Source organism: Anomaloglossus baeobatrachus, chromosome 1 (genome assembly GCF_048569485.1).
Source record: "Anomaloglossus baeobatrachus isolate aAnoBae1 chromosome 1, aAnoBae1.hap1, whole genome shotgun sequence".
NCBI lineage: Eukaryota > Metazoa > Chordata > Amphibia > Anura > Aromobatidae > Anomaloglossus > Anomaloglossus baeobatrachus.
This window is the reverse complement of record NC_134353.1, coordinates 421,556,380-421,575,251: the sequence shown is the minus strand read 5'-3', so window position 1 is coordinate 421,575,251 and position 18,872 is coordinate 421,556,380. Positions and strand designations below refer to the sequence as shown.

Here is an 18,872-nt window from a genome sequence, read left to right as displayed (position 1 = left end):
ATGTAAAAATATGCAATTGTTGACATCAAAGAAATAACCATATTTTTCTATTACATAGTTTTTGTTTTATTTGAATGAACTGAAACAACCTGGTGTACTTACTATTAATACCACAATGGATAGTTGATATATACTCATTAAGTTTGTATGCCACTATAGTTTGGCCTATTTGTTTCATACCATATGCTTGTTACTATCATTACATTTTGGCCATTTCTATGTAACTTTCTATCTTCTTTTGCCACCTAGTGGTTAATGTGATATTTACATTCCATATCATTTATGATCACGGCATTGCTTAACATCGGTCTCAGATTTTGTAATTGATTTTATGGTCGTGTTATGTCTTTCCCAAATAAATGAAATTTATGACTTAAATCAATGTGTTACTTTTAGTAATAAAGAGGGAATTTTTGCAGGATTGCATTTATGTGAAGTTTGATTTATATTTATTTATATTTGGGACTCATTTGATTTGTAGATGTGCTTAATAAAGTAGTCTATTCCTCAGAACTCCCTCAGAGCCAATTTCAGGCTCAGTGATTGATCTTATATTTTTTTTTCTATAGGTCATGGACTTTGGATAGATAGATAAATGGATAGATAGATAGATAGATAGATAGATAGATAGATAGATTGATTGATAGATAGATGTGCACTGTTATGAATCCAACATCATATTGTACATTACCAATACTATTATTTCTCTTACCCGATCTTAGTTGTTTAATTCTTCCACTACTAGCTACTGGATCTACTGGGAGAAAGTCTTTGAACCAGGTTATTTCAGGATCTGGGTTTCCACTGGCTGCACACAACATGGTAGCTGTTCTTGTACGTTCTACAACCTTGAGTTGTGGACCCATGTCAATGTTTGGAAAGCCAGGGGGCAGTTGGTCCTCTGTGTGGAAAGAGAATTAGACACTAATAAAACCAGTGGATGTTAGCACAAAGTTAACATTTATATATCTATACACAACTGGGCTGGAATAACCGTGGAAGGAATAGCATAACCTGCTTTTCAAAAACCATTCAATTGTAACCAGTAAAATCATGCTGCAGATGTCTAAACTGTGTGCAGTTGAAGACATCTTGAAGAGTTTGTGCCTTACGCACACAACTGATTGAGAATGGTCAATGTAACATTGATACAGAGAAGCAGAGTTTCATGCTTGAATCACAACTGCTGGAGATAGAAAATCATTGTTTGACTAGTATGCAAAATATCATCAATGATTTTTCAAACATGGTGCCAGCCTTCCCATTGTGTTGAAGTCGAGGCCCCCAGCAAATTTTGCTCTGTATAGGGCAGAAAGGGGAGAGTAATGAAATAAGTGATGGGTAGTGATGGGCGATCCCCCCCAATAGTCGGGATCGGGAGCCTCGCCCAATCGTTTAGTAAAGATCGAGATCGGGATCGAGATAACACGATCTTGCGTCTGATCACCGATTTCGGGCTTTACACTTATGGGATGGGGCGGGGGCTGTAAAATAAAGAATATAGTTAATAATAAACATTGTCATTATACTTACAGGTCCCGCGACGGGTCCTGCAGACTGTCTCCCGTCCACTTCTGCTTCCGCATCCGATCATTGCTGTGCTGCCCGGTAAGCACCACTAACTAAAAGGACCTTCAATTACGTCATAGCCATGTGACCAGTCCGGTGTCAATGTTGTACAGACATTGGGTTAGACTGGTCACATGGCTATGATGTCATCGAAAGTCTTGACTGTCAGCCTGCTTCTCGCTCTATACAGAGCGATGTAGCAGAGCTGACAATACTCTCTCTGCTTCTCACTTTGTATAGACTGTTCCTGTACAGAGTGATGAAGCTGACATTGCTGTCCCTGTTAACTACGTAGGACTAAGGAGTTTTTTATAATAAAGATGGAGTCTCTAAATGTTTTTTTTGTTTTATTTTAAATAAAATAAATTTTTATATGTGTTGCGTTTTGTTTTACTGTTTATTAGAAATTTATGGTGGCCATGTCTAATTTAGAGTGACACCATGAATTTCGGGTTAAATACCATCTGGGAATACAAATCTGGTATTGACCCCTTTATTACCCAGTGAGCCACCGCCATCAGGGCCACTGGACGAGCCAGGTAAAGCACCTGGAAATGGCGCTAAGAAACAATGCGCCACTTCCAGCAGCGGCTGTTGGCTGGTTTTACCTGACTGGCGTTTAAAATAAGGGGGTGGCCCACGCATTTTTAGTTTTAATTATTTTTTTAATTAAAAAAAAAATAATGGGCTTCTCTGTATTTTGATTGCCAGCCAAGCTAAAGCCAGCTAGATGGGGGTGGCAGCTCGTAGCCGTCTGCTTCATCTGCGCTGAGAATCAAAAATATTACGGAGCACTATGTCATGTTTTTTAATTATTTATTTTTATACAACTATATATTGTGTACTATATATATAATATAATATATAATATATATATATATATATATATATATATATATATATAAAAATGCGTGGGCTCCCACCGTATTTTTATCACCAGTCAGGTAACATCAGGCAGCTGGGGGCTGGGATTCTCGGCAGCCTGCAGCCGCCCCTGGAAATGGTGCATTGTTTCTTAGCGCCATTTCCAGGTGCTTTACCTGGCTCGTCCAGTGGCCTTAATGTGGTGGCATGCTGGGTAATAAAGGGGTTAATACCAGCTTTATATTCTCAGATGGTACTACGCCTCAAATTCATGGTGTTACGCCAAATTAGACATGGCCACCATGAATTTCTGGTAAACAGTAAAAAAAACACAACACAGAGAAATATTTTTTTATTAGAAAGAAAACGAAAAAAGCATTGTCAGCTTCATCACTCTGCAGACACAGTCTATACAAAGTGAGAAGCAGAGAGAGCCACGTCAGCTCTGCTACATCGTTCTGTACAGAGCGAGAAGCAGGCTGACAGTGAGGACCTTCGAGGAAGTCATAGCCATGTGACCAGTGTAACCCGATGTCTGTACAACATTCACACCGGACTGGTCACATGGGTATGACATCATTGAAGGTCCTTTTAGTCAGTGGTGCTGGAAGTATAATTACAATGTTTATTATTAACTATATTCTTTATTTTACAGTCCCTGCACCCGATCTGTAACACGAGCTTCCCAGGAAATCTTGTGATCGGGATCGTGTACATGATCACTATGTGATCGGTACGAACCCCGATCTTTACTGTTCGGGATCGCCCATCAGTAGTGATGGGTCAAATATTTCAAATTTTCATCTTATCCATAAATGTAAAGGCAAATTATGCATTCTAAAGTTATAAGGGAATGCAAAAGTACACTTGTTAAAATGAAACCCTAGCAATGGAGCAGTTTAAAAGATCCAGGCATAATGAATGATTTACTGATGGGGTCCTAAATCAAACATGGCATGTGTTAGATGTTATGTCTATGCTGGCTCAGGTCATATGGCAAAGTACAAAAACTGCCAGGAAATATTGCTCTGTTACATGTTTTAAATGTGGCCACTTTGGACATATTGAAATAAACTGTCATTGCACAACAATATTGTGATGGAGAAAATGCATTTACACAGATAAAATAGCCAAAAAAGCATTTCTCTCAGTTTCATGTACCCCATCATGCACAGTTGGGTCAAAATTAACAATTTCAACCCATGAGGAAAGAGTTACAGTAGGGAAAATAAGTATTTGATACACTGCTGATTTTGCAAGTTTTCCCATCGACAAAGAATAGCGAGGGCTATAATTTTTATTGTGGGTTCACTTCAACTGTGACAGATGGAATCCCTCCAAAAAATGTAGAAAATCACATTGTATGATTTTTAAATAATTAATTTGCATTTTATTGCATGAAAAAAGTATTTGATCACCTACCAACCAGCAAGAATTATTTTTCTTTAAGAAGCTCTACTACTCTGCACTCATTACCTGTATTAATTGGACCTGTTTGTACTCGCTACCTGTATAAAAGACACTTGTCCACACAATCAATCACATGCCAAATTCTCCACCATGGCCAAGTCCAAAGAGCTGTTTAAGGACATTATGGATAAATCGTAGACCTGCACAAGCTGGGATGAGTTACAGTACAATAGGCAAGCAGCTTGGTGAGAAGGCAACAACTGTTGGCACAATTATAAGAAAATGGAAGAAACACAAGATGACTGACGATCTTACTCGGTCTGGGGTTAGATGCCAGATATTGCTTTGTGGGTAAGGATGATTCTGAGAAAGGTCAGAAATCAGCCCAGAACTACACGGGAGAATCTGGTCAATGATGTGAATAGAGATGAGACCACAGTCTCAAAGATTAAACTCCCGCAGGCCACAAAAGGTCCCCTGCTCATGCCAGCACATATTCAGGTCCATTTGAAGCTCACCAATGACCACCTGGATGATCCAGAGGAGGCACATGGTCAGATGAGACCAAAGTAGAACTTTTTGGTATCATCACCACTTGCCGTGCTTGCAGGAAGAATGATTAGTACAACCTCAAGAACACTGTCTAAACCATGAAGCATGGGGATGGAAACATCATACTTTGAGGATGCTTTTCTACAAAGGGGACATAGGACTGCACCGTTTTGAAGGGAGTATGGATGGGGTCATGTATCGTGAGATTTTGGCCACAAACCCCCTTCCCTCAGTAAGCGCATTGAAGATGGGTTGTGGCTTGGACTTTAAGCATGAAAATGACACGAAACACACAGCCATGGCAATTGAAGAGTGGCTCCGCAAGAAGCATTTCAAGGGCCGGGAGTGGCCTAGCCAGTCTCCAGACCTGAACCCAATACAAAATATTTGGGGGAAGCTGAAACCTAATGTTGCACAGTGACAGCCCTGAAACTTGAAATATCTGGAGAAGATCTGTATGGAGTGGGCCAAAATACCTGCTGTGATGTGTGCAAAGTTGAAGTTAACTTCAACCGGTATGGAACATCAGGTTATCCAGTTCTCATCCCCCAACATTACTCCTTAGCATCAGGGGTGGCACACCTCTTGATAGGTGGAATTTCTCAAGGGCCAGACCGATCTTTGCACCCTTCCACTTCTCTAACACGCACGATGAGTAGAATCTTCTTTTGCAGCTCTTCCACCAGCCATCATGTTAGAGCCTATGCTCAGCATCATCTTCGACCAAGCAACGGTGTGTCTTCAACTCTACATGTGCCTTCCCTGCAAAACTCAGATCTTCCATTGGCAAGGCAAGATCTGGCTGACTTTGCCAAGTGTACAGTGTCGCGGCGCAGTAGTTATGGGCAAGGTGTTGATTCCTAATGCCTCAGCACACTATATGGAAGACGCGGTCCTAGCTGGGTGTGTGGACTTTCACAGTGTTATCAGTATACCCATGTAGGCCGCATGGAGCATTGGTTTTGGCAGGCCAGTTGTACATATGGCACATAGACACTTTAGATGTAAGTGCAGGATTGCCTATACATGGACATAACTCAGGTAACGAGATTTGCAGTCTGCTGTGTGTTCATGTGTAGCTGTTCATATATTTGCAACAGTAGTTAAACCTTAATTGCACATGGGTTAGTGATCTGCATGTGTTCTATGGATAAGAAGAATATATGCAATTTTAGAGTAAGTCTGTATGCACTTGAACCAAATATGCTTTTTAAATGAAGTTGTAATATGTGTCAAGTCTGCATGAGTGGGAAAAAGCATAGGAGCCACTAGGGACAGGTAAGAAATCCACATATTTTAAGGTAACCTAATGTGTTTAAAGAAATTGCCTCTTCAACCTTATAAAGGTATGGTCCATTGGATGATGGATTGAATGACATGTACAGAGAAAATGGAAGGAGATGCCACTCCCCGCAATTGATGCCTTAGGTATCAGGATACCATCTGCTTCTTAGTCATGCTAATGTCATAGAGCAAAGACCTAGTTTTCTGTCCATGGTAAATGTGAGTTTGCCTTTCAAGCAAGATACAGATGAAGCTTCTGTCTAAAGCCTGTGCCCAAGTAAAGAGTTGGAATAAGACTGGACTTGACTGGTAACAAATCAGCATTGATATTTCCTGCGTTTATTAAATTGACTTTTCTTATCTTATTAAGACAACAGTTTTTCAGAAATGAGTTCCCTCCAAAAGCCAACCTTGTGGTGAATCAAAGTTCCTCTACACTGGTTGGTATATCAAAATGGGAGAGGCCCCTGACTAGTAACTCAACAACACCAAAGCCATGGTGATGAAAGGCAATGCAGTTAAAGATAGGAAGCAAAATACCAATAAGCTTCTGGAAAAGGACTGTCTCCAAATGACAAGTTGACCAAGTTACAAATTAACAGTGGTGTTGCCCGTGTTCAAATAATGTTGTTTAAAAGACATTTGCTCAGAGATAAGGCCCCTCCAAGGTCCAATCTTGTGGTAAATAAAAACCACTCCACAATGGTTGGTATATGTCAAAATGGGAGATGCCCCTGAATTCTGACTCAACACCAAAAAAACCATCTTGTACCATGGTGATGAATAGCATTGCAGTTACAGATAGGAAGTAAAACACAGATGAAGCTTCTGACAAAAGACTGCCTAAATAATTAGTTGCCTGTGTTTATATAATGTACTCTGGTTAAAAGATGACACCATTCCAAGGGTTCAATTGTGTGGGGAATTAAATCCGTTCTACACTAGTTCGTATAACAAAGTAGGAGAGGCTGCTGACCCAACGACACCAAAGCGAAAGAAGTTTCGCTCCACATGCTGAAAGCAACACAGATACAGATGAAAAAAAGAAGATCTTGAAGGAAGAAGAAATAGAAGAACTACTATTCTGTTGGCAGATCTTGGGTAGTGGTGACTGGAGGGAGAGCATCCTTGGGGAAACAGATGATTTGTGGGTACTGTGAGGTAGCAGCGTTGCTTGGGCAAAAACGTGAGGCAGTGAGGCAGCAGCGTGTTCACACCAACAGTCTATTTATTGTTGCAGCATAAATAGATCCAATTTCCCACTGTCAAAGTCTCTTCCGGATCACAGCCGGTGCATATAGACAAATTCTTTGCATCAAAAAGTCTTGTTACCTTAGGGCCCCGTTAACCGCAGGGATCTGTGTAAGGTTCTCCTAGGCTCACACTCTTGGCCTGTGTTCACTCCACACAGAGCCAGCCCAGCTCACACGGCATGTGTTAGCTTCACCAAGCCTGGCTCTCAACTGAGACACACCCTGCTGTGCTCTGCATGATTTTAAATGAAAATGCCGGACATGAGGATTGCTACAAAACCTGGACTGGGAGGAGGGATCTGTCTCCCTGTTACCCTTTGTGCTATACTCCCAGTAATAGCTATAGCAAACTCAGAGGGTTTCCAGACACATTCTGGGGGACACATAGCGGTCTTCAAATATTACCCCTGTCACTGCCTCACATATCCCCCCCCTCAGTTCAAACGGGCGGGGTTGAACTTTTGCCAACATACAGGGACCTCTGGACAGGGCATCCGCATTGCCCTGCAACCTACCAGCCCGGTGTTCCACAGAAAAGTGAAAGTTCTGCAAGGAGAGAAACCACCTGGTGACTCTAGCATTTCTCTCCTTAGCATTCCTCATCCAGACCAAAGGGGAGTGGTCTGTCACCAGGCGAAAGTGTCGCCCCAGCAGGTAGTAGCGTAGGGATTCCAGAGCCCACTTTATGACCAGGCACTCCTTCTCCACTATGCTATAGTTCTTCTCTGCCGGGGTGAGTTTTCTACTCAAATAGGTGATCGGGTGCTCTTCCCCATCTACCTCCTGGGACAGAACTGCACCCCGACCCACCTCAGAGGCATTTGCCTGTACTATAAACTCCTTTTGAAAGTCAGGGTTGACAAGGACAGGCTGACCACATAGGATAACCTTTAGCGCCTGAAAGGCTTCCTCTGCTTGTGTATTCCAGTGGACCATAACCGACTTCTTCCCCTTTAAGAGATCGGTCAAAGGCGCCGACCTTCCCGCAAAATTGGGTATGAATCGTCGGTAATACCCCATTATACCCAGAAAGGCTCTTACCTGTTTTGTGGTAAGGGGACGAGGCCAGTTTTGAATGGCTTCCATTTTGTTTACTTGTGGCTTGATAACCCCTTGGCCTATCACATACCCCAAGTAACGGGCTTCTTTGAGACCCATAGCACATTTGCTTGGATTCGCCGTCAGACCAGCAGCTCTGAGCGAATCCACTACCGCTTGTACCTGAGATAAGTGGGTGCTCCAGTCACTGCTATAGATGATGATGTCATCCAAATATGCGGAGGCATATGGTTGATGGGGTTCTAACACTATGTCCATTAACCTCTGAAACGTGGCCGGTGCCCCATGTAAACCAAATGGCAAGACGACATAGTGATAGAGCCCCCCTGGCGTGACAAAAGCGGTCTTTTCTTTTGCCGCCTCTGTCAGCGGCACCTGCCAGTAACCTTTAGTGAGATCGAGAGTCGTGAAGTACTGGGCCCGTCCCAGTCTCTCTATCAGCTCGTCGACCCTGGGCATGGGATACATATCAAATTTCGAAACCTCATTTAACTTTCGGAAGTCATTACAGAATCTTAAAGAACCGTCTGGTTTCGGGATCAGCACAATGGGACTGGCCCATTCGCTCGTGGATTTTTCAATAACCCCTAGTTGGAGCATCTTTTTTACCTCCTCCGCAATGGCTTGCCTACGAGCCTCTGGTACCCGGTATGGCCTCAGGCGTACCCTTACTTGAGGCTCGGTGACAATATCATAGTGGATTACGGTTGTTCGGCCTGGTAGGCTTGAGAACACATCCGTATTCCGCTGCACTAACCTCCGAGACTCCCGTCTCTGCTGTTTTGAGAGAGAATCCCCTATCCTCACTCCCAATTCATCATCAGGGGACTCCTCCTTTGTTGTTGTCAAGGCACCTGAAAAGGTTAGGTCCAACGTTACGTCAGCCACCATACATTCCCTGTCTTTCCACGCCTTCAGCAGGTTTACATGGTAGATTTGCTCTGGTTTTCTTCTACCTGGCTGATACACCTTATAGTTTACTTCCCCCACTTTCTCCCGGATCTCATAGGGACCTTGCCATTTGGCTAAGAACTTACTTTCTGCAGTAGGTATTAGGACTAAGACACGATCTCCCGGTTTAAAAGACCTGATGGAGGCCTTTCTATTATACTGAGTACTTTGGGCTGCCTGAGTATCCAGCAAATGCTCTTTAACAATGGGCATTATTGCCGTGATACGATCCTGCATACCCATAACGTATTCCACTGTGCTTTTGTGAGGGGTGGGCTCCTGTTCCCAAGTTTCCTTAACTATATCCAGCAGTCCCCACGGATGTCTGCCATACAGTAACTCAAATGGCGAGAGCCCGGTGGAAGATTGTGGGACCTCGCGGATAGCGAACATTAAATAGGGCAATAACATGTCCCAATCTTTCCCCTCTTTGGAGACCACCTTTTTCAACATAGCCTTCAGAGTTTTATTAAAACGTTCCACTAGACCATCAGTCTGGGGATGGTACACTGACGTGCGTAGCTGCTTGATCTGGAGGAGTTTGCACAGTTCCTTTGTAATTTTAGACATAAAGGGAGTGCCCTGATCGGTCAGGATTTCTTTGGGTAACCCCACGCGACAGAACATAGCAAACAACTCCCGAGCAATAAGCCTCGCCGAGGTGTGACGTAGTGGAATGGCCTCCGGATAACGTGTCGCGTAATCCATCACTACCAGGATGTGCTGGTGACCACGGGCTGATTTTACAATGGGTCCGATCAGATCCATAGCAATCCGCTCAAAAGGCACCTCTATAATGGGTAAAGGTATCAGAGGACTACGGAAACGGTGCGTTGGTGCAGTCAACTGACAAACTGGGCAGGACTCACAGAACCTCTTAATTTCTTCGCCGACCCCTGGCCAGTAAAACCGCTGAAACATGCGTTCCCGCGTTTTCTCTTCACCTAGGTGCCCACTCATTAGGTGGTTATGAGCCAATTCCAAGGTCTGACGGCGGTACGGCTGAGGGACCACCAACTGTTCCACTATTTCCCCCCGGATTGTATCAACCCGATAGAGCAACTCTCGCTTTAGAGCCATGTAGGGAGTTTCCAGCCTGGCACCAGGCCGCTGGGGTACCCCATCAATTACCTGTACATTTCCACGTCCAGGAGCCAATGTGGGGTCCCGGAGCTGTGCTGTTCCGAAATTATCTGGAGACACGTTCAACTCCGGGATGGCCTCGGGTGGCTCAACCTCTCCTGCCATTACCTCTAGGGGGAACCAAGCAGGGTTACACTCTTTCCCTATACTGGAGACCCCTACGGCAGGTATCCCTGAGTCGGGATCGTCCGGCTCAGGGCCTGGTTCAATCATACACCTCGGAGGGCTAGGTCGCCTCCCACATAATGTCCAGAACAGGGGCAAGTCTCCTCCCAAAATAACAGCATATGGAAGTCTTTTCATCACCCCCACTTCATGTTGAACCTCTCCACACGAGGTTGCAATGGTGACCCTTTCCATAGGGTATTCACGTAGGTCTCCATGAATACAAAGTACCCCTACTTTATGTCCCGTAGGGTTTTCCCCGGAGACCAAGGAGGCATGTACAAGAGTCACTACACTTCCTGAGTCCAACAAAGCCTCTGCTGTATAGCCATTAACACGTACTTTGCAGAGATGGGGCTCCACCCCCATAGTAACAGTGCTTACGGTACAAACAGTATGGGCATACATTGATACCCGGCGAGCGTACCGGCAGTCCATGGGTTCTGATGTGAGTGGGCACTGTGCCATCACATGCCCGAGCTGATGGCACCGCCAGCACATAACAGCAGAGGTGTCCCTGTTTCGGGTGTCTGACTTTGGGGAACCGGGACTCCTACTGACCTTAGTCTGGGGTTTACTCTCTGCCAGGGCTGAAGACGGGGCAGCACCCGAGGAGGGACGGGAGTCTTTTACCAACTGTGAAGGGGGCGTATCCCTACGGAGTGCCCGCCGTGAAGCAGAGTCCCGGACCAACTCCTGGGTAGCTGTGTAGCGTTCCACCAAATTCACTAGCTGGTCTAGGGTACCGGAGTCCTCCTGTCCCACCCACCGTTGAATGGGGGCTGGCAAAGTCCGCACAAACCGTTCAATCACCACCCGCTCAATCATCTGTCCGGGGTTCAAGGTCTCCGGCTGCAGCCATTTTTTTACAAGGTCCAGTAAGACATGGGCCTGTGAGCGTGCAGGTTTTCCCTCCTCAAAGGACCACTGATTCACTCGTTGGGCCCGGAGATAAGTGTTAACCCCCATTCGTGCAAGGATCTCACCTTTCAGTGTGCCATAGTCCTTGGCATCCTCCGTGCTGAGATCCAGGTAGGCTTTTTGGGGTTCACCTACCAAGAACGGGGCCACGACATCAGTCCAACGGTCGATAGACAATTTCTCTCGCTCAGCGGTCCTCTCAAACACGGAGAGAAAGGCTTCTGGGTCATCCTCTGCACTCATCCTCGTAAGTGCTGCACTTACTCTGTCCTGGGCCGCAGGAAGGACTGGATGACCTGGAGTTACCGCTGGGAGCGCTTCTCGCAGAGCAGAAAGCTGCTTAGCCAACAAGCTGTTTGTCTCCTGTTGCTGAATGAACACCCGCTGGAGCTGGACATTGGTTTGTTGCTGCTGAGCATTAGCCTGGGCCAGCTGCTTTACAAGATCCTCCATGGTGGCTGCTGAGTTAAACTGTAACTTTGCAGGCTTGATCATAAACATGTGAAAACTGGGTTGTTGCCCCTAGCAACCAGGCTGCAACGCCTGTAAGCTTCGTGGACCCGCCGATCCACCGCAAACGGTCAGTAAAAAAAAAACAATTCCTTTTTTTTTCTTCTTCTCCCGGGTAAGTACCTCTTAGGCCATTGCCCTTAGCAACCAGGCTGCAGTGCCCGCATTCTCCACCATAATGTGAGGTAGCAGCGTTGCTTGGGCAAAAACGTGAGGCAGTGAGGCAGCAGCGTGTTCACACCAACAGTCTATTTATTGTTGCAGCATAAATAGATCCAACTTCCCACTGTCAAAGTCTCTTCCGGATCACAGCCGGTGCATATAGACAAATTCTTTGCATCAAAAAGTCTTGTTACCTTAGGACCCCGTTAACCGCAGGGATCTGTGTAAGGTTCTCCTAGGCTCACACTCTTGGCCTGTGTTCACTCCACACAGAGCCAGCCCAGCTCACACGGCATGTGTTAGCTTCACCAAGCCTGGCTCTCAACTGAGACACACCCTGCTGTGCTCTGCATGATTTTAAATGAAAATGCCGGACATGAGGATTGCTACAAAACCTGGACTGGGAGGAGGGATCTGTCTCCCTGTTACCCTTTGTGCTATACTCCCAGTAATAGCTATAGCAAACTCAGAGGGTTTCCAGACACATTCTGGGGGACACATAGCGGTCTTCAAATATTACCCCTGTCACTGCCTCACAGTACCTAAATTCAAATGTAGGCTTCATTCCATTCAAAATCACAACCAATAACAAATAGGGTTAAGGAGGCAAACATAGCCCACATAAACACTTCCCTAAATTGCATTGTCAAGTTTCCAACAACAGGGTGAATTGTAAAGAGAAATGTTTTCTGGCGTGCATATTGTGGAGACATGAGGGGGTGCTATCGTCCACTGGCCTGGCTGTCTATAGAAACACTGCACAGGTCACAGCTCATCCCACTGACCGCACATACACCATCCCCCTGGGCAGAACACTTCTCAGACCACACGGTAAAGGTACCACACTCAGGTAAAACTTTATTGGGTTATCAACAAACAACAGCATGTAAATTTCCAGTGTCACCCTTCCGCAGAATTGCCAGGGATTACAACATTCAGAGCATTCATGGCCACTACCCCAGCCAGCAGCACCCTGCTTTTGGCGGGCTTCCACTGACAGGAGATAGCAGTAAGCTTAGGAACTGACCAACACACCAGCCAGGTGATTGGATTGTCCCAACCTGGGTTCTCCAAATGAATTTGTGTGCTCAGTGTAGGGCAGTGGAGCAGTTCTGTAATCCACCAGCTGCAACCATCGTCCCTAGGCTGAGGTTCTTTGAAATCACACTGGTGACATAAGCAGGCCCCTTTTTATATCCTCGCATTGCACTCGGCCTAATGTTAGTCAATGAGGTAGCTCATATCTGCGAGTTTTTCCTCAGCCCTAATTTGACTTAGGAGAAAAAAACAGCATGCTGTGATTGTCAGTGAGTCTCGGTTCACTCGCACCCATACAAGTCTATGGGTGCATGTGAAACATTTCCTTTGGGAACCAGTAACTGCCTAAATAGGCAGACACCGCCGAATCAGGGACGGTTTTGCTACTTTTGCACACTAACAACAACTTTATAGACAAAAAAGTTGTTAACATAGCACCATATTCTATTAGCTAACATTTTTCATTTTTTACTGACAGCTGAATGTGGGCTTGTTTTCTTGAGGACAATATGACATTTTCATGTATACAATTTTTAACTAATTATGACCTTTTGATCACATTTTATTCCCCTGCTTGTGCAGCAGTATGAGGTGTGATGCATGATGTGTTGGCACACTGACTCTCAAGAGCCGATCATAATGCTATAGGTGTCTCCTTGAGGCAGATATTAGATCCCTGAATCCACTTTTTTTTTGCTTACTGTAACCCCACTTTTCTATTGTCATAACTATAACAGCTGCTAGGGATGTGTAATCTCGTGGTGATAAGTAACAACACATTGTTTCCTTTTTTAGCAATGTTTACGACATGTAGCAGGTGCAGATGTATGGAGCGGGCTCAGGAGCTGAGGCAGGTCCACACAGAATGGGTGCTAGCTGTGTTATATAGCTGCACCTGCACCTTCAATGATTGAAGCTAGATTCCATAGCTGCTGTTTAAACCATATAAAGTGGCGTGATCCATATTGGGCATCCTTTCGGGCACTCATCGTCCCCTCCCCCCATGTTTGCAGTGTTCCAATAAGCTATCATGGCTGCCAAAGATCTGAGGAAGGCCCTCTCAGCCACCCTGTTGTGCACTACTGTTAAGCTCCACTACAGGCTCCAAAGAAGATCATGAGTTTAGCTATATTCTGCAGCCCTAGAGTATTGCAGTATATAGTACTGGCAATCAAAGGATCGCAGATTCAACTCTTTATAGCGACTAAGAAATAAAACTAAAAATTAAAAAGAAACAATATATAAAAATACATAACATTTAAATCCCCCACATCCTTTTCCCCATATAAAAATAAAAGCATTAAAAGTAAAACTATATTCAATATTGACCCATCCATAAAACCCTGATCAACGAAAATACAAAAATTATTTAACCCATAAGATAAATTCCATGAAAAAAACCCAACCAAGCTGATGGTTCTCGGTCACCGCTCCACCGACAAAAAAAGGAATAAAAAGCAATTAAAACGTTGTGCGTACCTCAAAAACCTATACAAATAGAGAACCATGTTACCACATTGCGTTTTTACTTACGTTCAGTGGTCCCGTCGGGGCATCCGTCCGAATCGCCCCTCCCCCAACCCTCAAAACGTGTTTTGGACGCATGCACCGACGGGGCCATTGGCTATAATGGAGCAGACTCCGTTAACGTGTGCTCTGTCTTGCACCATTTTTGCACATATATGTTTTCTGCAGGCGGACACCCGAACATAGTCTACTACGTTTGGGTGTCCGCCTGCAGAAAATGTATATGTGCAAAATGGTGCAAGACAGAGCACATGCTGACTCAGTCTGCTCCATTATAGTCAATGGCCCCGTCGGTGCATGCTTCCAAAACACGTTTTGCGGGTTGGGCGAGGGGCAATTTGGACGGATGCCCCGACGGGACCTCTGAACGTAAGTAAAAACGCAATGTGAAAGGGGCCTTAGTAAATAACAATAAACACCCTCTACATTACAATTGAAAAAAGAAGCTGGAAAAGAGCAAATGAAAGACATTTTATTACACTTCTGTTTCCATTCAAATGAATGAGCTTCCCTTTTTATGATAACAAAACAGATCCAAAAAAGGAAACTACTGTAAATGTGAACAGCGCCTACATCACTTTGGTTTGTTCTAAGAGATCCACATCAATATTTACACATTCTCTTGTATTAATGCTGGACTGAGAAAGCTAGAACACAAATGCATCAGTCATGTATTGTTTTTGTACCTCTCAAGACAGTAAGTTTGGCACTGACTGTAGATTCACCAAGAATGTTCTGAGCAACGCATTCATACACATTTTCATCCCGTGGCGTGCGCAGAGGCTGAATTCGTAGAACCGCACCAGCTCCCTCATCAAACTCTATTGTCTGGGGAGGAAATAAAATAGATGCTTTCAGATTGAAGCTGTTATCAGAAGACAAAAATATTTATTGAAATCAAGTAAAACAGACAATTGTTCAACAGGCATTTCTTTTAGGAAATGTTCACAATTAACAGATTTAAGTAAAGGCTACATATGTCAGCGACACTGAAATCGCAGCGGCATTGCAACATTGGCTGGAACAGCTTCCTATGGTATCTCTACAATAGGCACGTGACAGTCAAGTTGCACAGATGTTTTTGCTGTGTGACTTTTCTGGGAATTGCTGTTGTCTGACATCTCACAACATAGCACTAGCCTAAAGGCCGCTTTACACGCGGTGATTTATCGTGCGATCGCACCCGCCCCCATCATTTGTGCAACACGGGCAATTTGTTGCCCGTGTCGCACAAAGTCGTTAACCTCCATTACACGTACTTACCTCCCTCACGACCTCGCTGTGGGCGGCGAACATCCTCTTCCTGAAGGGGGAGGGACGTTCGGTGTCACAGCGACATCACACAGTGGCCAACCAATAGAAGCGGAGGGGCGGAGATGAGCGGGACGTAACATCCCGCCCATCTCCTTCCTTCCGCATTGCCGGCGGGACGCAGGGAAGCTGCAGTTCATCGTTCCCGGGGTGTCACACGGAACGATTTGTGGTGCCTCGGGAACGATGAACAACCGACACGCAGAAGGACGATCGATTTTTTGTAAATGAGCGACGTGTCAACGAGCAACGATAAGATGAGTATTTTTGCTCGTTCACAGTCGCTCGTAGCTGTCACACGCTACGATACGTCTAACAATGCCGGATGTGCGTCACTAACGACGTGACCCCGAAGACATATCGTTAGATATATCGTAGCGTGTAACAGGCCCTTAAGGGCAGAAGAGGCTGAAAAGGTCTTAATTCTGAGGCAAGCAATTACATTTCTGCAAACCCTATTTACATTATTAGGAGTCACAGAGATCTCTAGAACAAATTTGTCGTCAGAAATGTGCAACAAAAAAAATTCTGCTGTGTTCTGCATGCTTTCTGTTTGCATGCATTTTTTTAATACTATGCAATATTAGTCAGTAATATGAATGTGGAAAAAGCAAGAATGTATATATTATTAGTTATCCATGAAAGGTAAGAAAGGTCGCACTACACAAGGATCTGTATACAAAGTTCTTTTTAACCCATGTTCAGGTAGGGATACAGGTGGTGGGGGAGGTGGAGACACACAACGCCGGCGTTGTGTGTCTCCACCTCCCTCACCACCTGTATCCCTACCTGAACATGGATTAAAAAGAACTTTGTATCCAGATCCTTGTGGAGTGCGACCTTTCTTGGATAAGTTATGATCTTTCTCCTTTGAGGTACGCACCCGGATCGTGTTCTTTGACTGGGACCGAGCTTACAGCCTACAGTGGATCAGCAGTGCCCGGTATTCCTTGCTTCATTACGTATATATTATTAGGTCACTTTTGATATTTTGCACAAGTACTGCATCTTTAATGGATAAGCAATATTCTTTGTGCCACTGTGATCCATACGTTTAATTTTATTTAAAAATCATTTTTTAGGGAAAAGTAGTTTTTCTTAGTGTACTATACAATTGACTTTTTTATATATTTATACAAGTGCTTCTCAATAAATTAGAATGTCATCAAAAAGTTAATTTATTTCAATAATTCAATAGAAAAAGTGATCTATTCCTATATATTATAAAGAGTCATTACAAACACAGAGTGATCTATTCCTATATATTATATAGTCATTACACACAGAGTGATCTATTCGTATATATTATATAGAGTCATTACACAAAGAGTGATCTATTCGTATATATTATATACAGTCATTACACACAGAATGATCTATTTCAAATGTTTATTTCTGTTAATGTTGATGATTACGGCTTACAGCCAATGAAAACCCAAAAGTCATTATCTCAGAAAATTAGAATATTATGTAAGATTAACTGAAAAATGATTTTAAGCTCAGAAATGTTGGCGCCTGCTGAAAAATCTGTACAGTAAATGCACTCAATACTTGGTCGGGGCTCCTTTTGCATGAATTACTGCATCAATGCGGCGTGGCATGGAAGCGATAAGCCTGTGGCACTGCTGAGGTGTTATGGAAGCCCAGGTTGCATTGATAGCAGCCTTCAGCTCGTTTACATTGTTGGGTCTGGTGTCTCTCATCTTCCTCTTGACAATACCCCATAGATTCTCTATGGGGTTTAGGTCAAGCGAGTTTGCTGGCCAATCAAGCACAGTGATACTGTGGTTATTAAACCAGGTATTGGTACTTTTGGTAATGTGGACAGGTGCCAAGTCCTGCTGGGAAATGAAATTTCCATCTCCAAACAGCTTGTTAGCAGAGGGAAGCATGAAGTGCTCTAAAATTTCCTGGAAGACAGCTGTGCTGACTTTGGTCTTGATAAAACACAGAGGACCTACACCAGCAGATGACATGGCCCCCCAAACCATCACACTAGAACCTCAAGCAGCTTGAATTATGGCCTCTCCACTCGTCCTCCAGACTCCGGGACCTTGATTTCCAAATGAAACGCAAAATCTACTTTTTCCTGAAAACAACACCTTGGACCACTGAGCAACAGTCCAGTTCTATTTCTCCTTGGCCCAGGAAAGACGCTTCTGGCATTGTCTATTGGTCATGAGTGGCTTGACACAAGGAATGCGACAGTTGTCCATGTTCTGGATACATCTGTGTGTGGTGGCTCTTGAAGCACTGACTCCAGGAGCAATCCACTCCTTGTGAATCTTCCCCAAATCTTTGAATGGCCTTTTCTTAACAATCCTATCAAGGCTGCGGTTATCCCAGTTAATTGTGCACCTATTTCTACCACACTTTTTCCTTCCACACAACTTTCCATGAATATGCTTGGATACAGCACTCTGTGAACAGCCAGCTTCTTTAGCAATAACCTTTTGTGCCTTACCCTCCTTGTGGAGTGTCAATGACTGCCTTCTAGACATCTGTCAAGTCAGCAGTCTTCCTCATGATTGTGTAGCCTATTGAACCAGACTTAGGGACCATTTAAAATGTCTAGGAAGCCTTTGCAGGTGTTTTGTGGCAATTATTCTAATTTTCTGAGACATTGACTTGAGAGTTTTCATTGGCTGTAAGCCATAATCATCAATATATATTTCCTTTTTATATTGAATTATTAAAATAACTTTTCGATGCCATTCTAATTTATTGAGATGCACTTGTATGCAATGCATATAGCGGGTCAAATAAGTATTGAACACATTACAGTTTTTCTATGTAAATTTATTTCTAAAGTTGCTATTGACATGAATTTCTTACTAGATGTAAGTAATAACCCATCAAATCCATACAGGCAACAAAATCAAACTATAGGTGTCAAAAAATGTAGTGATGTGTAATAAAGAGAAATGACAAAGGGAAAACGTATAGAACACATCTACTGAAATTTTGCTACATGTGACTGTAAGATAATGAGGGACAGGGCTCCTATGCTGTTACTCCCGCTAGGGGACACTAGGCTACCCCTAACCTCAGGGTTACTCCTGATGATGGAGATGCGCGAGTCCCGTGCCTGGCTATGCTCCTGACCAGAACTAATCTGATTCCCCCCTCCGACCAGGAAAGGAAGGTGCAGAA

The 18,872-nt window shown here is 44.1% G+C and overlaps 1 protein-coding gene across 1 annotated transcript in view; it reads right to left on the bottom strand.

Annotated features, from left to right (window-relative positions):
• PTPRS (protein tyrosine phosphatase receptor type S) overlaps positions 1–18,872 on the bottom strand; it is a 684,599-nt gene that overhangs the window by 405,392 nt on the left and 260,335 nt on the right. The window contains exons 4-5 of the mRNA XM_075352599.1: positions 15,095–15,236; positions 713–901 (exon numbers count right to left, since the gene is read on the bottom strand). Coding sequence (XP_075208714.1) covers positions 713–901; positions 15,095–15,236 — 331 coding nt within the window. The remainder of the gene's footprint in view (positions 1–712; positions 902–15,094; positions 15,237–18,872) is intronic.